General features: G+C 46.7%; 1 protein-coding gene across 2 annotated transcripts; it reads left to right on the plus strand.

Annotated features, from left to right (window-relative positions):
* Window positions 1–1,469: 1,469 nt before the first annotated feature.
* tmem178a (transmembrane protein 178a) lies at window positions 1,470–16,827 on the plus strand. 2 transcript variants are annotated; one of them, XM_061231932.1, is made up of 4 exons: window positions 1,470–2,301; window positions 4,750–4,863; window positions 13,613–13,750; window positions 14,969–16,827. In XM_061231932.1, exons 1-4 carry the CDS (start codon window positions 1,890–1,892, stop codon window positions 15,208–15,210), a joined length of 906 nt encoding a protein of 301 aa, XP_061087916.1. In that variant the 5' UTR covers window positions 1,470–1,889; the 3' UTR covers window positions 15,211–16,827. The 2 variants fall into 2 exon arrangements, with proteins under 2 accessions (XP_061087916.1, XP_061087917.1); XM_061231933.1 differs by having other exon boundaries at window positions 2,279–2,301; window positions 4,750–4,867.
* The last annotated feature ends 5,029 nt before the right edge of the window (window positions 16,828–21,856 follow it).

The following is a 21,856-nucleotide window of genomic DNA, read 5'->3' on the forward strand; positions in this document are numbered from 1 at the left end:
TCATCATCATAATAATGATAGTAATAATAATAATAGAACTTTATTTGTATAGCACTTTTCAAAAACAAAGTCACAAAGTGCTTTACACACATACAAATTAGATAAGGCATCATTATGTTAAGGCAGCAGGAGTTGCAGGAAATTGAATCCGAATGTGAAATGAATGTTTAATGTAAGTTATTATGAATTGAATAAATTCATGTTGGGTGTGTGTTTGTGAAATAGTAATTAAGTAAGTAAAGAAGGGGAACTTAAACGTATTTTAACTAATGCCTACCGCTGGGAATTCCCTCAAATAAACAAACAAACAAAAAAAGATCAATGAATTGTATCAGGCTCTATAACATATTACAGAAATACCGAATTCATTCTCAAGTTTCTCGTCTTGTTTGCCCTCCAACAACACTCGTGTACCAAAGGACAAAACAAAAGTAACAAATATCAACGAGGTGTCAAATCCACATTGACGCGCAATTAGCAGTTCGACCGAACCTAATGACTTCGGCGTATCCGAAGCGAAAAGCAGCACGCGCTGCCCCGAGGATCCGTCTCCGCGCTAGAACGTAAAGAGCGAACGTAAATGGCGTCAAATAGCACATTGGCACGGTTCCTAACGTAATCCAGAGCTGTGGAAACAGGCATGCCCATGAGCAGCAACTCCAAAATGAAAGATGACTGCTTTCTGCCAAAGATCTATACTATAAATAATAATCTCCCCGGGAGCTTCAGTCTCTATCTCATATTGTCTTTCCACCCACATACAGCGGAATCATGGGCCTATATCGCCTGTCACTTATCACCGGTATAGTTGTATCAATGTTGGGGTTTTTTTTGTCATAAAACCAAGGGACCCATGTTCTATAAAAAGGCGCCATTCATCTACACCCAATAAAAAGCTACTGCCAATAGCAATACCAATATAGGGCTGTGTAGTCGCCCGTATGTTCAAGTTCAGGTTCATGCTCGCGCCAATTATGTACATATGAAAATATATAGCACATTATGATGCTATACAGTTCATATAGACCAAAATGATGGCCAAAAACAGAGAATAAACATAAGCAAAAATGTTGTTTTTACTTTTTAATATTACAAGTTTATTTATTATCTTATTTATGTATTATTACTTATTTATTTATTACTTGTTATCATCATCATCACCATAATTATTCCATAAGGTCATAATATAATAATAATAATAATAATAATAATAATAATAATAATAATAATAATAATAATAATAATAATAATGCGTAATAAGGGTGTATTTATTTTATTTATTTACAGCGTGACATTGACCTTAAATCATTTCCTTGAAGCTTTAATTAGCTCTCAGTTCACCTATGCATGCTGGAAAAAAAAAAGTCGCGCATTGTCGCGCCTACTGCATGTCGACGACACACCCATCGCCAGCGCTGAAGCATTAAAGAACCTGGCAGCCCGAACATTCCCTCGCACGCGCTGAGAGCCGCCTGCGCGGCAGCCTACAATATTTATCGCGGAGTGACCGGAGAAGCGCACGGGTGGGCAGGACAGCCACAAACGGATACAGTTTTCTTTCTTTACAGGGAAAGTGCAAACACATTTCCCACGGAGTCAGGGCGATGGAGAAAGGTGCGAACCAGTGTTAACGATAGCAGGTCAGAGTCTAACGCGGAAGGCATCGTTCCGACCGTGAACACACACCTGCGCTGCCTAAAGGTTTTCTGCAGTGCACAGGGCAGCATCGGGCAAATGACAGAGGCAAACGCATCGCCGGAGCGTTTTTTTCCGGGGGCATCGCGATCACTGGGAAGGAATGCATAGTTGCCGGAGAAACCGAGGTTGAAAGGCGTTCTACTGTTCCTCCCGACTGACTACGCGCAAATCACAGCTCTGATGATTGAAATATGGAGAAACAGGCTCTCGTAACGGCGGTCAGCTTGTCCATGAGCATTTTGTCGTTATTGCTGCTCGTCACCGCTATCTTCACTGACCACTGGTACCAGACGGACACCCGGAGGCACAAGGAGAATTGTGACTTGTACGGGACGGATTCCAACGGTCAGAAAAACAGGGAGATGCCGATCTACCACCTGCCGCTTGTGGACAACAACAATCCTCGACGGAGTCTGGCTCTAATGAAGCCGATACACGTCGGGAGCCGGGAAGAGGAACTCCTGGAGAACTGGAGGTCAATACTGGGGATGGGGATTTTGGAGACGGAGTGTGGACGTCCGCTGTTTTCAACCTATTCGGGACTGTGGAGAAAATGTTACTTCCTCGGCTTGGACGAGGATATTGATAAACTCATTTACAAGGGTAAGATGCTCAAACCCATGCAAGGGAGACACGGTCTCGCTGGGTACCGAAATATTCCGACCTACGCTACCCAGGATGCAGTCGCATCTTTGGCATATAATAACTGTACAAAAAGTCCACGCAGCTTTCTCGCGTCCGAGCCTCAATAGCCCGCGAGCACAGCGGGCTGCGTCTACCGCAGCAACTGTGGAGAAGAGAGTCTGTCAATTTGGCTTGAATATATAGCTTTCTAACGGTGGACAGCTTGACTATGATGAAATCGCTGCAAATAAACGTAATGATTTTCTCACATATCGAGCATCGGTGGTAAGATCAAATGGTTTTGTATTATACAAGGCGTTATCTATAATTTCCAGAAAAAAACCCCGATATTGATCTGTCAGGCTATTTTTAATCTTCGCGACCTTACAAGCTAACTCCACTGGAAGCCGTATACGGGCATGCTAGTAGAGGTTAACGATGACCATAAACCAGGCAATGAACATTTAGGCCAGGGACTGCAAAAATAAAAATGTATCTCTATGTTACAAATATTCTGTAATAATGCTTTATCCGAAGGCTAGCAATCCACCGAGAGGTTTTAAACTTTATGTCTTTCATCCTTAGAAATATAAATAGCTACACATCCAAAAACAGTGCTTTAAAAAAATAAACTTAAGTTGCACACAGTCTATCGCCTTTCGCTGTAGAGTGGCATTACATTTCAGGCGTTTCTTCCTTGTTGCCGGGGCAATTAATTTACCAAGTTTCATCCAAATCAATCCTTGCGCCCCCCCCCCCCCCCCTGCTCTCGCACTACTGATCCAGCAGTCTATTCGCGCGTGCTGGAGGCAATAAATAACAGTCTCGAGTGTAGGTACTAATCAAATGGATTTTTCTTGTTGTGGGTATCCTATTCAAGATTACATTTAGAAATTCGATCCAGCGTTCAGTCTACGGAAAGGGTAATGCCTTTAGGTGGCCACGCAGTCAATCATAAATATGCAACTAATGAAGTCGTCGTTAAATATCGGAAACATCCTAAGTGCATATTAAACAGGTGACGCGAGACAACGCGTCGACCTTCAACACTTCCCGGCTCCGACATCTGGCGTATCAATGAAACAAGAGATGCGATTCGATCCGGCCGAGCAGCCTTATCCTTTGATTTATATCATATGATACATCAGGTTACTGAGAAATCAGAGGCTATAGACGCTGCATACAATTACATCCTTTTAACTCTATCGACATAACAAAGCGGGCACCAAATAAAATCGACAGCGCGAGTATCCTTTTCAGAATGTCGGCGTGGTTGCCTTATAATTATAGAAAGTTTCATTAGGCCTAGTAAATGAAGTCTGAAAATACTTTTATGACGCAAATGCGCTTCTGGGTATCTAAATATGATGCTGTAAACAGGCTAGGCCTCCATTAGCGACAGTTTGTATATTATCATATCGAAATTTGTTGGCCCTAAACAACAATGTTGTGGCCCAAAAGTGTTAAGAATAAAACTTGAATTGCGCGGCCCATGGACGACTGTGATACGGAACGACGGCATAATGTTTATGCTAGCAACACCGACTCTGGATTCAACATTATAACACAGTGCGTGCTGATTGCAGCATTTGTTCAAAGACCAAATGGCCACTAACATCAATGAGCGCCCGGCGCACGTACAGGATAAAGCAGTCTTCCCCTCGACGTTCCCCTGACGACAAGCTGTCCTTCAGAGATATGCACAATAAATTGAATGCTGCAATCCCCCCCGCATCGTCTATAACCGTATGCTAGTGCTGTAGGCAAACATGCGTAAATAAAATGCGCTCCGTATAAAATAGAACTTTACGCAATCTTTACAAGTTAATGGATACATAATAAATCAATCTACCCCTCGATTTGTGTTACCAGTGATTTTTCATTTCACACCAACCATATCCCTGTCAGAATTGGAAACTTTTACGATGCATGTTGAGTGCCATCTTGCGGCGAATGTCTTCCAGAAGACACCCCGCTGTTTGGGCAGGGCTCTCTGTTTACCATCGACCGGAATTCTGGGTAAAAAAAAAAAATCTAAACAAAAATATTACCTTTCCCCACATAAAAGCAATCTAGTGTTCGTCTGTTTGACGTCAACGAGGACTGTCGTCTATGTTGGAAATGTTTCAATTTTGCAATTTATGAATGTAGTATTAAGATATCAATAGTATACATTAATTTATGAATGTTTATTCATGCATTTAGCTATTTCCAACATTTTGAAACTGAATTCATTTATATGTATTTTCACTTGGTTTATGAATTTGTTTTTTAAACATTGATGTGCTGATAATAATAATAATAATAATAATAATAATAATAATAATGATTATAATGGTGATGATGATTATGATGGTGATGATGATGATGATAATTATAATGGTGATGATGATTATGATGGTGATGATGATGATGATGTAATCACAGGTATTGCACAGAGATGCACGACAGTGAAGTACCACTTCTCCCAGCCCATACGGCTCAGGAACATCCCCCTCAACCTGACCCGCACCATCCAGCAGGACGAGTGGCACCTCCTGCGTGAGTACGGCCCGCCCAGCGCCTCTAATGCCCTGTCTAATGCCCTGTCTCATACCCTGCGCCTCTAATGCCCTGTCTAATGCCCTGTCTCATACCCTGCGCCTCTAATGCCCTGTCTAATGCCCTGTCTCATACCCAGCGCCTCTAATGCCCTGTCTAATGCCCTGTCTCATACCCTGCGCCTCTAATGCCCTGTCTAATGCCCTGCACCTCTAATGCCCTGTCTCATACCCAGCGCCTCTAATGCCCTGTCTAATGCCCTGTCTCATACCCTGCGCCTCTAATGCCCTGTCTAATGCCCTGCACCTCCAATGCCCTGTCTCATACCCTGCGCCTCTAATGCCCTGTCTCATACCCTGCGCCTCTAATGCCCTGTCTAATGCCCTGTCTCATACCCTGCGCCTCTAATGCCCTGTCTAATGCCCTGTCTCATACCCTGCGCCTCTAATGCCCTGTCTCATACCCTGCGCCTCTAATGCCCTGTCTAATGCCCTGTCTCATACCCTGCGCCTCCAATGCCCATGTCTCATACCCTGCGCCTCTAATGCCCTGTCTAATGCCCTGTCTCATACCCTGCGCCTCCAATGCCCTGTCTCATACCCTGCACCTCTAATGCCCTGTCTCATACCCTGCGCAATGCCCTGCGCAATGCGCTGCCTCATACCCTGCACAATGCCCTGTCTCATACCCTGCACAATGCCCTGTCTAATGCCCTGTCTCATACCCTGCGCCTCTAATGCCCTGTCTCATACCCTGCACCTATAATGCCCTGTCTCATACCCTGCGCAATGCACTGCCTCATACCCTGCACAATGCGCTGCCTCATACCCTGCACAATGCCCTGTCTCATACCCTGCGCCTCTAATGCCCTGTCTCATACCCTGCGCAAGGCCCTGTCTCATACCCTGCGCCTGTAATGCCCTGTCTCATACCCTGCGCAAGGCCCTGTCTCATACCCTGCACCTCTAATGCCCTGTCTCATACCCTGCGCCTCTAATGCCCTGTCTCATACCCTGCGCCTCTCATGCCCTGTCTCATACCCTGCGCCTCTAATGCCCTGTCTCATACCCTGCGCCTCTAATGCCCTGTCTCATACCCTGCGCAATGCGCTGCCTCATACCCTGCACAATGCGCTGCCTCATACCCTGCGCCTCTAATGCCCTGTCTCATACCCTGCGCAAGGCCCTGTCTCATACCCTGCACCTCTAATGCCCTGTCTCATACCCTTTGCCTCTAATGCCCTGTCTCATACCCTGCGCCTCTAATGCCCTGTCTCATACCCTGCGCCTCTAATGCCCTGTCTCATACCCTGCACCTCTAATGCCCTGTCTCATACCCTGCGCCTCTAATGCCCTGTCTCATACCCTGCGCCTCTAATGCCCTGTCTCATACCCTGCACCTCTAATGCCCTGTCTCATACCCTGCGCCTCTAATGCCCTGTCTCATACCCTGCACCTCTAATGCCCTGTCTCATACCCTGCGCAATGCCCTGTCTAATACCCTGTCCCTCTGTGTTAGGGGTTTGCACACCATTGTACCCATTGTACCCTGTCCTACGCCCAGTCCAATGACCTGTCCAATACCCAATGCCCTGTCCAATGACCTGTCCTATACCCAATGCCCTGTCCAATGACCTGTCCTATACCCTGTCCTATACCCAATGCCCTGCCCAATGCCCTGTCCTATACCCAATGACCTGTCCTGTACCCTGTCCTATACCCAATGCCCTGCCCAATGCCCTGTCCAATGACCTGTCCTATACCCAATGCCCTGCCCAATGCCCTGTCCTATACCCTGTCCTATACCCCTTTCTGAACCAAGATCATCTTCCTCTGCCCGAGGATGCCCATGAGGGGTCCCGGGGTCAGAAAGAGTTGATAACCCCACACTCACACCGACAGAGGACCTTACGCGCAGTGCGGACAGACACGAACTCTGTTCAAACACCGCTGAAGTTCTTACCACACAAGGTTCACCCCGGAGTGACTGCGCTGTGAATTTCGAAAGCACTCCAGTGCGATCGAGGTCGCTCCGAGGGGAAATGCCCAAAATTGCTTTGCATTTTTGCCGCTTGACCGAAGCCGTTGTCCAGAGCAACTCGCGAAGTGGAAAAGCACGAGAGTGTAACCATGAGGAAAAACCGCAGCGTGGCGGTTATCTTTAATTAATTTCACTTACAGTACAGGGAGTCTGTTCGTTCTCCTTTCCCAAAATGTTTCCCCACAGCATTCATAACTACTTAGAGCTTATTAAAACACTGGCATCGGTAAACATCATCGCCAATTGTGGTACAAAACACCATGAACAGCAACAGTACAACCCCAGGGCCAACACTGATGTGAATATGGACAGACAGGATGGTTAAGAGAAGCTTTGGCTTCGTAGTTGCTCAGGAGAATTGCACTTTCCAGTTGGAGAATAGAGATACTGTATGTGTTCATCTGGCCTACAGCATATTCAGTGTTTATAAACGTGCTGTGTCTGTAGGGCTGCACCTGTAGGGGTGCGTCTGTAAGGGTGTGTCTGTAGGGCTGTAGGGCTGTCTGTAGGGTTGTGTCTGTAGGGCTGTGTCTGTAGGGTTGTGTCTGTAGGGCTGTCTGTAGGGATGCGTCTGTAGGGCTGTGTCTGTAGGGTTGTGTCTGTAAGGTTGTGTCTGTAGGGATGCGTCTGTAGGGTGTGTCTGTAGGGTTGTGTCTGTAAGGTTATGTCTGTAGGGATGCGTCTGTAGGGCTGTGTCTGTAGGGTTATGTCTGTAGGGATGCGTCTGTAGGGCTGTGTCTGTAGGGTTATGTCTGTAGGGATGCGTCTGTAGGGTTGTGTCTGTAGGGTTATGTCTGTAGGGATGCGTCTGTAGGGTTGTGTCTGTAGGGTTATGTCTGTAGGGCTGTGTCTGTAGGGATGCGTCTGTAGGGTGTGTCTGTAGGGTGTGTCTGTAGGGTTATGTCTGTAGGGATGCGTCTGTAGGGTTGTGTCTGTAGGGTTGTGTCTGTAGGGCTGTGTCTGTAGGGTTGTGTCTGTAGGGTTGTGTCTGTAGGGTTGTGTCTGTAAGGTTATGTCTGCAGGGATGCGTCTGTAGGGTTGTGTCTGTAGGGTTGTGTCTGTAAGGTTATGTCTGTAGGGATGCGTCTGTAGGGTTGTGTCTGTAAGGTTATGTCTGTAGGGATGCGTCTGTAGGGCTGTGTCTGTAGGGTTGTGTCTGTAGGGTTATGTCTGTAGGGATGCGTCTGTAGGGTGTGTCTGTAGGGATGCGTCTGTAGGGTTGTGTCTGTAGGGCTGTCTGTAGGGATGCGTCTGTAGGGTTGTGTCTGTAGGGCTGTGTCTGTAGGGATGCGTCTGTAGGGTTGTGTCTGTAGGGCTGTCTGTAGGGATGCGTCTGTAGGGTGTGTCTGTAGGGTTGTGTCTGTAAGGTTATGTCTGTAGGGTTGTGTCTGTAGGGCTGTGTCTGTAGGGTTGTGTCTGTAGGGCTGTCTGTAGGGTTGTGTCTGTAGGGATGCGTCTGTAGGGTTGTGTCTGTAGGGCTGTCTGTAGGGCTGTCTGTAGGGTTGTGTCTGTAGGGATGCGTCTGTAGGGTTGTGTCTGTAAGGTTATGTCTGTAGGGATGCGTCTGTAGGGTTGTGTCTGTAAGGTTGTGTCTGTAGGGATGCGTCTGTAGGGCTGTGTCTGTAGGGTTATGTCTGTAGGGCTGTGTCTGTAGGGTGTGTCTGTAGGGCTGTGTCTGTAGGGTGTGTCTGTAGGGTTATGTCTGTAGGGATGCGTCTGTAGGGATGCGTCTGTAGGGCTGTGTCTGTAGGGTTATGTCTGCAGGGATGCGTCTGTAGGGTTGTGTCTGTAGGGATGCGTCTGTAGGGCTGTGTCTGTAGGGATGCGTCTGTAGGGATGCGTCTGTAGGGTGTGTCAGTGTTTATCTGTGCTGGTCTGAAGATGGGCGCCGGCCATCTCTGTGTGAGTGACAGGCTGTTAGATCCAGATCAATGGCAGCACTAAATCTGGGAGTGTGTGTACACACAGTGTGTGTGGCATGGGTTTATTTGTGTGTGCACAGTGCGTGTACTGTATATCTGTATGGGTGTGTGTGTGTGTTTATATCTGTGTGTGTTTTTGTGTGCTTATCTGCGCGGTGTTGTGTGTGTATGTGAGCTTATGCATGTGTGTGCATATGTGTGTGTATTTGTGAGTGCGTAGGTGGGTGTGGGTGTGTGTGTGCACGGTATGTGTGTTTGTATATGTGTGCCTGTATATGTATTCTGCAGTTGGATTTCTCTGTCCTAATGGTCTATTAGGCAGGGTAAGAACATGAGACTTTGAAAACGACCCTGCATGGGAAAGCAGATGAGAGTAATGATCAGAGAGCGTATGGGGGGGGCAGGGGGTGGTGGTGGAGGCTGCTGGGGCGGGGGTGTCTCTGCGGGGGCTCGTCCTTCATCCCATCCCGACCGTACCAGTCTGGACCACTCCCTCTGCACTGATCACGGGTCAGTGAAAACCCCTCCTCCATCAGAGAGAGAGAGAGAGAGAGAGAGAGAGAGAGACGGACACACCACACTGATCACGGGTCAGTGAAAACCTCTCCTCCATCAGAGAGAGAGAGAGAAAGAGAGAGAGAGAGACACGGATACACCACACTGATCACGGGTCAGTGAAAACCTCTCCTCCATCAGAGAGAGAGAGAGAGAGAGAGAGAGAGAGACACGGATACACCACACTGATCACGGGTCAGTGAAAACCTCTCCTCCATCAGAGAGAGAGAGAGAGAGAGAGAGAGAGAGAGAGAGAGAGACACGGATACACCACACTGATCACGGGTCAGTGAGAACCTCTCCTCCATCAGAGAGAGAGAGACACAGACACACCACACTGATCATGGGTCAGTGAGAACCTTTCAGAGAGAGAGAGAGAGAGAGAGAGAGAGACACAGACACACCACACTGATCACGGGTCAGTGAAAACCGCTCCTCCATCAGAGAGAGAGAGAGAGAGAGAGAGAGACACGGATACACCACGCTGATCACAGGTCAGTGAAAGCCTCTCCTCCATCAGAGAGAGAGAGAAAGAGAGAGAGAGAGAGACACGGACACACCACACTGATCATGGGTCAGTGAAAACCACTCCTCCCTCAGAGAGCGCGATAAGGAGAGAAACGGACACATCAGAGAGAATTACAGGCTACAGTGACTGCAATAACGCCCACACAGAAAGGGGCATTCAGAGGAGGAGACATGCAGGGAGTCCAGGGATGTACAACCACTGAGGCCTGTACCTGGGCCCTAAAGCAACGGGTACGCTCTCAGAAATTAAGGTGCAAAAAGTGACAAGAAAGGTGCAAACCCTAGTTGCTGGGGTAGTACCCTACTGGTACATAAAATTGTAGCCCTAGCTAGCAATATAGAATTAATTTGCAGCTTTTTTGCTTGGAAAGACAATGGTACTGTACTTTCAGGGCACTTTTGGGAAATTTGACCCTTGAAGAACAAAAACGTACCTCCACTGTCACTTCGTTTCTGAGAGTGTGGGGTGTGTCATTAGTCGACTATTTCCAGGAGGTCACAGCGGTGGGCAATAGTCCCTGGATTGAGTTTGTGGGGTAGTGCGGGGGGGCGGGCTTAAAGAGTAACTTCACTCACTGTCTCAGCCTACGACACAGTATACCACAATGCCTTCTGGGCCAGGAAGGTGTGTCCATCTCATTTGCATAAAGCATCCTCTGTGCAAATTAATTCATACAGCCCAGCTGCGCCTGGCTCACAAAACCCGGGTCAAACTGCCAGACCAGGCATGACGTTTTTTTATCTCTGTGATCACACTGGTACTTTCCTGTAGGGTCTTTCAGCGCACTGGTCCCTGGCTATGGTTATGCGCTTCGTTGTACGTCGCTCTGGATAAGAACGTCTGCCAAATGACTGTAATGTAACGTAATGTTATTACAGATAAAATATGAATAACGATTAAGCAATTACAAGGCCTCTGCCATGCTTTTCAGGTTTGAGAAATGCCAGCTGTGTCCCATTGTATGAAAAAGTAACTTGGATTCATTTGTGGCTGGCAACAGGTTTCCTGCTGTACATCTCAACATTTATACTATGTAAACAGAACCAAAGAAGAACTCTGACATCACAATTGGAGAGGGGCTAGATTATGCCACGTTTTTCTACCAAATTATATAATTTTGGAAATGTTGAAACATTACGGTATGGATTAAAATGTTTCATTATAAAGTAGACACACAAAGGCATGTACAAACGAATGTGTTCTAGAGCGTAATTACTCTTGCCTGAGGCTCCTCGAGTCACTGTTGCATCGGCGCCCTCTTGTGGTTCACTAAAGAGGGTTCCACGATGAAGACGAGCCAAGGAACCCTTTCGTAACTCTCTTTTTGTTTAAGTGTAAGTCCTAGCTGATTTACCGAAACCTTTCGGCACGTGCAAAACCAATAACACGATCAAAGATCGGTCATGGCATTTGTTTCGTTATGCACCAATCATCGATGGTGTGTTAGTTATACAAAACATTTTGTGTATGCAGGTACACAAAAGGTGTTACGTGAGTGCTAAATGTCTTCGTAAGTTTGGCCCATAAGGGATGTACAGTCACTGGCTCATGAACAAGTGAATTGGAGGAGTGCAGATTCCATCAGTTTATTTTTGGAGGGGAATTTTTTTGTTGGGCGGCACGGATGGTGCAGTGGGTAGCACTGCCGCCTCACAGCGAGGAGGTCCTGGGTTCGAATCCCCGTCGGCCGGGGCCTCTCTGTGCGGAGTTTGCATGTTCTCCCCGTGTCTGCGTGGGTTTCCTCCGGGTACTCCGGTTTCCTCCCACAGTCCAAAGACATGCACGTTAGGCTGATTGGAGAGTCTAAATTGCCCGTAGGTATGAGTGTGTGAGTGAATGGTGTGTGTGCCCTGCGATGGACTGGCGACCTGTCCAGGGTGTATTCCTGCCTTTCGCCCAATGTATGCTGGGATAGGCTCCAGCCCCCCTGCGACCCTGATCAGGATAAGCGGGTTCAGATAATGGATGGATGGATGGATGGATGGATGGAATTGTATTGTTGTGGTGCATACTCTTCCACTCAGGGCTAGAGGCCAGGCCCCAAGCGTTAATTTCACACCCTATTCCCCCGCCCGTGTTCCTGTCACAATGACAGAGGCTCTTGAGCGAGCCAAATGCCATTCTTTGTGCACTTCTCCGCGAGAGTGCGTTATTTACAAGGCAGAAAAGGTCAGGGTTGTTATTGGTTTAATACATTATGAGGTTGTTACTGCGGAGCAGGTTGTGTTGTGGCTGAACGCGATTCTCTCGGGAAGACGCCTGTGGCCTGAGGATGTGGAGGGCCCCCCACTAGAAACGCAACAAAGATCCAACAGAAACGCAACAAAGATCCAACAGAAACGCAGCAACGATTCAACAGAAACACAGCAACGATTCAACAGAAACGCAACGAAGATCCAACAGAAACACAGCAAAGATCCAACAGAAACGCAACAAAGATTCAACAGAAACACAGCAAAGATCCAACAGAAACGCAACAAAGATTCAACAGAAACACAGCAAAGATCCAACAGAAACGCAACAAAGATCCAACAGAAACACAGCAAAGATCCAACAGAAACATAGCAAAGATCCAACAGAAACACAGCAAAGATCCAACAAAAACACAGCAAAGATCTAATAGAAACACAGCAAAGATTGAACATAAACACAGCAAAGATCTAACAGAAACACAGCAAAGATCTACGGCTTTCAGAGAGTGAATAATAATCGCTGCGTCTGCATTCTGGTCTTTAGAATTAATACCGTATACAAATCAGGGTATAAATACTGCTACTGGGGTTATCAGAGCAAAGGCTTGTCTGAATCCAACATGACTATGTCATAAACTATCCAAACAGGTCGCGGGCAGTGATTAACAGTGTTTGCTTGGTATTCACAATGTTTATGTGGCCGTGGAGACTTGCACATGTTTGTAATGTAGGTGTTCCTGTGCTCTCTGGCATAAGGTGGCAGTGGAGGTACATTTTTGTTCTTCAAGGATCAAATTTCCCGAATGCGCCCTGAAAGAGCAGTAATGTTCTCTTTGGGTACAAATGAGTATGTTTTAGGTTCAAATTAATTATATATCTAAACATAGCTAATCTGAATCTAATATTACACGGTACCCCTTTCCAAACAGGAAGTGGGCAGTGACATTGTTCTGCTATAGTTTGGAGAGGGGGAATGTTGTGACACAGGGTAAAACTCAACGCTCTTACACTCCCACAAATAAGGGTGCAGCGGAAATACAGTTGTTCTTCAAGTAACACATTTCCCAAATGCACCGTGAAAGGCACAATACTGTTCCTTTTGGTAGAAATACTGTAAGTGCCTTCTACAAACAGGAAAGGTGCGGATTCATTACTGATCCGAAGGGTAAGGGGTGAAGCTTAAAGTACCTACAGGGTGTGTTTGTTCGCTTTTGGGCTCTTTTTCACGTTCCGACGTGTTTCACGTAAGGACGACATGGCTCAGGCAGTAAGAGCAGTCGTCCGGCAGTCGGAGGGTTGCCGGTTCGATCCCCCGCCCGGGCTGTGTCGAAGTGTCCCTGAGCAAGACACCTAACCCCTAAATGCTCCTGACGAGCTGGTCGGCGCCTTGCATGGCAGCCAATCACCGTCGGTGTGTGAGTGTGTGTATGAATGGGTGAATGAGAAGCATCAGTTGTACAGCGCTTTGGATAAAGGCCCTATATGAATGCCGACCGTTTGCCATTGCTCAGATCTGCGGCGGATCACGGCGGGGTTTCTGGGAATGGCGGCGGCGGTGCTGCTGTGCGGGTCCATCGTGGCCACGGTCAGCTTCTTCTGGGAGGAGAACCTCACCCAGCACGTCTCCGGCCTGCTCTTCCTCATGGCAGGTACCCGCAGCCCCCTCCTCTCCAACTCTCTCTCTGTGTCTCTCTCACACTGTCTCCCTCTCCCCCTTTCTCTCTCTAACTCTCTCTGTGTCTCTGTTTCTGTCTCTCTCTGTATCTCTCTCTGTGTCTCTCTTTCTCTGTCTGTCTCTCCCTCTTTCTCTCTCTGAATCTCTCTCCTCAAGACAGGTACCCACAACCTCCTCCTCTTCTTCTCTCTGACTCTCTGTGTGTCTCTCTCACTCTGTCTGTCTCTCCCTCTTTCTCTCTTCCTCTCTCTCTCTGTCTATGTTTCTGTCTCTCTCTGTATCTCTCTCTGTCTCTCTCTCTGTCTGTTTCTGTCTGTCTCTGTCTCTGCAAATAACGTGACTTAAACAAGCAAATATTTTATACTTGAGAGAAAAAAAAAGATCTTAAGTCTTATTACAAGAGTAAAAATGCTTGTTAAGACAGACATGTTCTGCAGTGTATTGTGTTTCCCATATTCCCTCTCCACACTCTTCACTCTATTCAAGTCACTCCTGTCCTCTTCCTCTCTTCTTTCCTGCCTTTTCCCTTGCTGCAGATTTAGTTTCATGTCTCCTTTGTTGAAGAGCCACATTGAGATTGATATCTCTTCTTCAAGAGTACTATGTTTTTAGACACCAATAAAAAATCCTTTCTCTCCCTCTCTCCCACTCTCCCTCTCTCTCCATCCCTCCCCCTCTCCCTCTCCCCCTCTCTCTCATTTCTCCCCCTCTCTCCCCTCTCTCTCTCCCCCTCTCTCCCCCTCCTCTCTCTCTCCCTCTCTCCCCTCTCTCTCCCCTCTCCCCCCCCCTCTCCCCCTCCTCTCTCCCCCTCCTCTCCCTCTCTCCCTCTCCTCTCTCCCTCTCCTCTTTCCCCCTCCTCTCTCCCCCTCCTCTCCTCTCTCCCCCTCCTCTCTCTCCCTCTCTCACCCCCTCTCTCCCCCTCCTCTCTCCCTCTCTCTCCCCCTCTCCTCTCTCTCCCCCTCCTCTCTCCCTCTCTCACCCCCTCTCTCTCTCCCTCTCTCTTGCCCCCTCACTCTCCCCCTCTCCTCTCTCTCTCTCTCCCCTCCTCTCTCCTCTCTCCCCCTCTCCCTCTCTCCTCCTCCCTCCCTCTCTCTCCCTCTCTCTCCCCTCTCCTCTCTCCCCTCCTCCCTCCCCTCTCTCTCCCTCTCTCTCCCCTCTCCTCTCTCCCCTCCTCCCTCCCTCTCTCTCTCAGGGATATTCTGCACCATCTCCCTCTGCACGTACGCGGCCAGCGTGTCGTACGACCTCTCGAGGAACCCGCCCTTCATCTACGGGCTGCCCGGCGACGTGGACCACAGCTACAGCTGGTCCATGTTCTGCGCCTGGGTGAGCCTGGGCCTGACGGTGGCGTCGGGCTGCCTGTGCACCACCTACCCCTTCCTGAGCCGCTCCAAAGCGCTGCAGTCCAAGACCGCGCCCGACTCGTCCGTCTGAGCCAATCCGTTTCCCCCCCTCCGCTCCCATTCGCCCACGGGGCCAGGAAGCTGCGCTGTGATTGGTCAGTCTCCTGACGGTTTGACCCCCCCCCCCCCCCCTTCCCCCCGCAGCCTCTTCTCGCCGTGTTGCGCCGTCGCGGCAACGTGCCGGACTGGTGTAGTTCCTGTACAGTTCATTATCTTTATGCATTTATTATTCAATAAGTATACATAGGTGTACATGTATATAAGCACACATACGTATGTATATCTGCACAAATACGGCCCTTCTTATACAAAACAAAAACAAACAAAAAAAACAAGACAAAAAACAAAACAAAATGGAGTATGTGAATAGTTGTGGCTGTTAGCTATTCTGTCCGGGCCTGTAAGGATCCTCTGGCCAAATGCAGTGATGCCTACTCATCAGAACTGGGAAAAACAAACTTTTACATTTCTTTATTTCTCCTTTTACACGTGCTAGACCTAGCATGAAAAGCACAGTCTCCCGGTGGAACCATAGCTGTTGTGTGAACGAATAATCCTCCGTTTAAACATGTCCGAACAATGTCGTGGAACCAAGCGCCGTTTTCTGCTCTGAGGCGCACATTTGCTCCAGCAGTCGTGCCCTGTGGATCGTGGACGAGAGAGAACCCGAGAGAGAGGTGAGGGTTTGGTTGTACGAGGCCGGCTTTAAACCGAGAACACAGAGGCTTTTACGGGAAACGCCCGCTTGTGCTCGCTCACAAAGCCAAGCTGACGTACAGCGCTCAGCCCGTGGGACGGTTGTACAGTTTGACAGCGTGCGCAAGCAGAGAGGACCGCTCCAGGGCACAGATACCGGGGAGAGCGGACACTGTGAATGTCTTCGCTCAACGACGGACGCTGGATGTCATTATAACGGGAGCGACAGGCCTGCGAACCGCACATTATTTTCGGTATTTCCGAGACTCGCTGGCTCAGCGAGTTTCCGCAAAGGTTGAAGCGACCGCTAGAACTATGCTTTCCAGCGCCCCCCCCACCCCTGACAATCTAGTGACGAGGACATGAGGTGCTGATTCTGTCAAAAGTCTGTCCAGAACTGGGCCGAGTTCGATTCCACTTTCACACGTTCCCTTCCCCTGCGGTCTGAGGTATTTCCAGACTAAATTTGTGAGAAACAGCAAGCTGACTTAACAGCTGCTCTGCAAAGGAGAATAGGCTGGTTTAATGTTGGGACCGCTCATAAATTTCGTTTGTACAAAAAAATACGAAGAAAATTGGCGAATGCGGAAAGTTCTCTTAAATCCGTCATATGAGCGTTTTAAGAACAAATCTGTTCGTACGAGTGGTTCTTGCATGAGGCCCATTGTTGTTCAAACAGCTGGACACGCCCCTCGCCACTAAACTCCTCGACAGTGTTGATCTACTGGGGGGGGGGTTATATTATGTTCGACACCCCTAGGCGCTGTTCTCCACAGACTTCTGAACGAATCGGCGCCTCGTACGGGGACGTGAGGGCGACGGCGGGAACCTGGCAGGAAGATGGCGGCAGTTCCTCGATGGCGCCGTGTCTGTGAGCCAGAGCTGGGAGCCTCACTGCGCTTGTGTTCTGGTCCTTAAACGTGTACAAAAAAAAATAAACAAACAAACCTGAGCCCCTGAATCCACTGGTTTTTCTTTATCATATTGCTGTCAGCAGGTCATTTATGAAGTTGGTTATACGTGTTTTTTTTCTGTCCGCTCTCCTTAAAAAAGGCAAGCCCACTGGATATGAATATGTATTTAAATTCAGTGAAATAATGCAAATTGTGATCACACAAAAAAGGAAACCCTGATATATTGCGCCATCTAGTGGTCAACTTGTAGGTGACTGCTGAATGAGGTATCTCAATGTGGGAACTGAGTTAGATCATTTACACCAGGGGTGTCAAACTCTGCAGCAGTGTCTGTGGGTTTTTGGTGTGTTTCAGCACCAGAGATGAATTTAAGTGTGACATTGGCTAAAGAGTCCACACACCTTGTTCTCAAGGCCTTAATTGGCTGCTGATTGAAAGGAAACCACAAATACCAGCAGACACTGCGGCCCTCCAGGACTGCAGTTTGACACCCCTGCTTTCTGTGGGTTCATTCCAATCGCTTATTTTTCTCCTCTTCTTAAAATGTCCTTGCTCTTATCTTCCTCCTAGCTCCACCCATCGGGAGAGGGTAAGAAAAGTGGCAAGAAAAACAAATTAATACGGGGAAGTCGAGAAAAAGTGAATTGGGCAAATGCAATGGATTTATACTATACTTGCTTCTTCAAATGTAATTATGAAGTCATGTCAGTTACAGACGTGGCAGATGCATGGCAGATGGGGAGAGCTGGACCCAGAGGTTGATCATTTATAGGTCAGGTTCAGGTCTGGATCCTCGAAGCAATGACATGACGCTATGCATATATTATTGAATCTATGAAAATGCCTTACTATATATGCATCAGTGTTTCCTTGAGGATATAGTAGTCTGTCTTAGTAAAACATTCCTTACTTTTTGGATTTAGACTTTAACATGGTCACAGACCTGTATATAGTCCAGTCAGTCATGCAGATACTTTCACACATTATTTGACATGAACTAATTAATGCTTACCTACCTATCAAAATTGTGGTGTGCGTCCGCAAGAGGCTGTCTGGCCACAGCAACGTCGAGCCAGTGTGGGTGATGAAGAGGAGGGGGTGGGTCTTTTGCCACTGTATATATTCAAACTCTTTCTGCCCAGATTCTGCCCAAAGATCGCCTACCCTAGAATTAATGCCAATGCATGTACCTGATTGTAAACTCACCTTTTTCCTCTTAATGATCAGAGGATGTGGAAGCAGTGCTGTCACCCTCTGCTGGTCAGATGCGGAAGGGCCCAGGCTGACCCATGGTTTGGCATGGCCTAGCCTGATTTAACTTCTAAAATCTGTCTAGATTCACGGTTCTTCAGGCTGAGAATTTAGGTGAACAGAGTTCCTTTTCACATTTCTTTCCACTGGCATTTTTTTTATTTTAGGGAGTACAAGGCCTCTTGAAATCCTGGCTACCAAGAGAACTAAAATACAAATTTTCTTTTTTGTGTTAGGTGTATTATCATTGTTGCTATTTATTAACCTCTATTTATACAGGATAGTTTGACGGAACACACTTGCAGCAATGCTCTGTTAATGCCCCCCAAATATCCTAACCTACATGTCTCTGAATTGTGGGAGGAAGCCACATTTTCCCTCACAGGTATAGGGAGAACAAAGAAAGACTCAGTTTGGATTCAAACCCAGGACCTTCTTGCTGTGTGGTGACAGTGCTATCCACTCCACCACCGGGCCACCTATTATACTGACTAATTATACCTGATCACAAAGTTAACATGCAAATAATTCTGCAAAAAGGATACTCATTGATCACAAAACAATGAAAGGGAATACAGGAGTGTGAATATAAGGCAATGACACTGACACGCACTGTATCTACAGGGCCTTGATCCTGACACAAGCCCTCCAGCAGAAAATGTCACGGGGGGGGATGTGTCAGTGGCATGGCTAATTTCAGGTGTCAAAAGGAGTTGGATTTCTGCTGTCATTCATAATGATGAGCTGAATAGGTTTTCATACTAGGCGCATTTAATACTTTGAAAGTTTCAAGTGCATATGTTTAATTTCTGAGCTAATGGGGGAAAAACACTATCTAAGGAAGTTATACCCACCTTATACAATACCCTTGTCAGACCACACTTAGTGTATTGTGTGCAGTTCTAAGGACTGCGCTGTAAGAAAGTTATAGAGGCGCTGGAAAAGGTTCAGAGAAGGGCAACCCGACTGATTCCATGTATAAAACATAAAAGTTCTGAGGAAAAACTTGAGAAAGATGCTTAATGTCTTTAAGCTTAGTAAAAGGAGACTTAAAATAGGGGGGATTTGATTGAGGCTTTTAGATTCATTAAAGGGATTAACAAAGTGAACTATGGGTGATCCTTCAGCATGAGTTCGGTTAGCAGAACGAGGGGGCATACTGTAAAGAAACACTGGAGGTTTGATACGGTGCTTGATACTACGTAGCTTTTAGGCTTTTAGGCAAACTAAGCAGTAGTCACACCTCAGTGGTGGGAAAAGGCCAGCATCGCTGGGCTGAGTGGCCTGTTCTTGTCAGTGCCCTTGACGGTTAACCTCAATGTCATTAACCGAATGGACGGGTCTCAGCTAATGGTACTCAGCAGGGCTGGGTTTTAAAAAATGATAATGTTTGTGCATTTGAAAATATTATATTCCATTAAATATATTCTGAACAACATACAAAATGCTTTGAAAGACACTTTCAAGTATACAATTATCCTAAATTAATGTTTATCAGCTAAACATACATAAACAGGTGTTTATGAATTTTTGACAGTAACGCTGCATTTACCAATGCAATCTGAGACGGACGCACTCTTGCTGAGCTGTTTTTGATTAATTCTTTGCAGCACACACATCAAAATGTGATACCTTCCTTAAATAAGGATCTTTTAATAGCAGTAAGGGGGGATGGGGGGGGGGGGGGGGGTTGACATTGTGTCTACTGCAAATAATTTATGTAGCCAATCAAGTGCTCATTTGTCAACTATCACTCTTCATTTGAAGTCCTGCAGGAAGCTGGTGCCTCTCTCTGGGGGTTTGACATATGTTGTGTGTTATTTTGATTGCGATTAGCAGGATCTGTCTGACTAATGAGTGGTGGTGGAACGAAGCCACCACAATATGGTGATCTGTCACTCTCAGGGAGAAAAAAAAACCAACAACAACAAACTTCTCTCCCATCCTGCCCACCACCGCAAGACCTGTGGAGTCTCCAGTCCACTCCGACTCTGAGCAGTCCGTGAAGCCACCCTTTCTACTGCCGTGCCTTCAGACTTTATTTGGTAAATGGTTGGCGTTTATATAGCGCCTTTATCCAAAGCGCTGTACAATTGATGCTTCTCATTCACCCATTCATACACACGCTCGGCGATTGGCTGCCATGCAAGGCGCCGACCAGCTCGTCAGGAGCATTTAGGGGTTAGGCGTCCTGCTCAGGGACACTTCGACACAGCCCGGGCGGGGGATCGAACCGGCAACCCTCCGACTGCCAGACGACTGCTCTTACTGCCTGAGCCATGTCGTTATTTGTATTATTTGAAAAATAATATGTACATACATGCATACAACAGGAAATATCATCTCTCTGAAAGTACTAATAACAAGAACTTGTGCCTTCAGACTTGAGATAGACTGATAGTTGCGTTTACGTATATAGCGGTTTTCTCACACACAGTTTTTTTACAGTGATGAGGGGGGAAACTCGTCTCGACCACCACTGTTACGTCCCAGTGTTTTGGGATGTATAATGCTGTTGCTTTTTGGCTGTTTTGGGCCGGGTACTGCTGTGTTTTTGTGTTTCCCTATACAGGTGGAGGGGAGCATGCATTCCGGTTCTGAGAGACACACTTGGGCGAAGAGGATCGTGGTCGTTGCGGAGCAACACATGCCAAGAAGAATGCAACTATATAGGAGCTGCACGCTGTCAAGAGCGTGTCTACATCAATTCACATGCAGCTGGAAGCTACGCTGCTTTGACCTCCGCTACCAACAAGTTGTCTGTGACTTTAAGAAGAGACCGAACTTTGGAGAAGTTTCACCCCGTTGTAGAACAACTTAGACTCTATTTAGCTTTGTAATTATTAAACATTCTCTTAGTTCTTTATAACGCTGCGTACTGGTTTCTTCTGTCTGAAGGGTTTGTGATAGTGAATGTTACGCCGTAATCAACTCTCTTTGTTATTGAAACATCGGTGAGTACCAGGTCGTAACAACCACCAATGTGCACCAAGGAACTATGGGATGGATCTGGCAGTTCTGTACATGGGTAATCGGACAAACGCACACTTCCTGTGATTCCCAGCGCACCCAACCAACTGCCATTTTTTAATTCATCACCGATAAGTATGTAAGGGTACCTCGCCAAGCTGAACTGGAGTGAGGATGTCTCTCACTGAATGAGAGAGAGAACAAAGAGCACTGTTGCGCTTCCACAGAAGGTGGTCCTTTAATTAGGGTTTAAATACACATTGCATGTACCATGTAATATTAAAACATACAAAGATATGCTTACGTAATATAATGACAAAATAGAGCCAAGTGAAACAAAAAATTATAATAAATCGGTAACACACTACAATAAGGTCTCATGAATTGCCATTAACTAATTTAGTCATTAACATGAATTAATGATTTACAAATGCATTAATTAACCATGAAATTAACTTTTCATTAGTTCATGTATTTTTTCACTCAATGTATTAGTTACATGGATATTTATACATTAGCAAGCCATAGGATAAAAGTATAATTAGTATTAACAGATACATTAACTGGTTTTCTCATTCCAATATGAATTGGCATGAACTAATGTCTTTGTTAGATGTAGCATGTATTAATGATGTACAAATGCATAAACAAAGCTGAACAGCTTAACTTTCAGTAGTTGGATAGTTAACAACTACATTAGTTAATGGCGATTCATGTAACCTTACTGTGAAGTGTTACCAATAAATCTCTCATGCAAATCTCTTAAAGTTGGCATTCATCTAAATGAAAAAAAGCACAAATCACAGACACTTACATAACAGCTAAATGGCATGCTTTTTCCCAGTA

This window comes from Conger conger, chromosome 2 (genome assembly GCF_963514075.1).
Source record: "Conger conger chromosome 2, fConCon1.1, whole genome shotgun sequence".
In the NCBI taxonomy this organism is placed as follows: domain Eukaryota; kingdom Metazoa; phylum Chordata; class Actinopteri; order Anguilliformes; family Congridae; genus Conger; species Conger conger.

Bases quoted from the DNA above. Each gene is read 5' to 3' on its own strand.
- tmem178a (XM_061231932.1), top strand. From the start codon at position 1,890: ATGGAGAAACAGGCTCTCGTAACGGCGGTCAGCTTGTCCATGAGCATT. The intron at 2,302-4,749 runs GTAAGATGCTCA...ATGTAATCACAG, and splicing joins TGATAAACTCATTTACAAGG to GTATTGCACAGAGATGCACG. The intron at 13,751-14,968 runs GTACCCGCAGCC...TCTCTCTCTCAG, and splicing joins CCTGCTCTTCCTCATGGCAG to GGATATTCTGCACCATCTCC.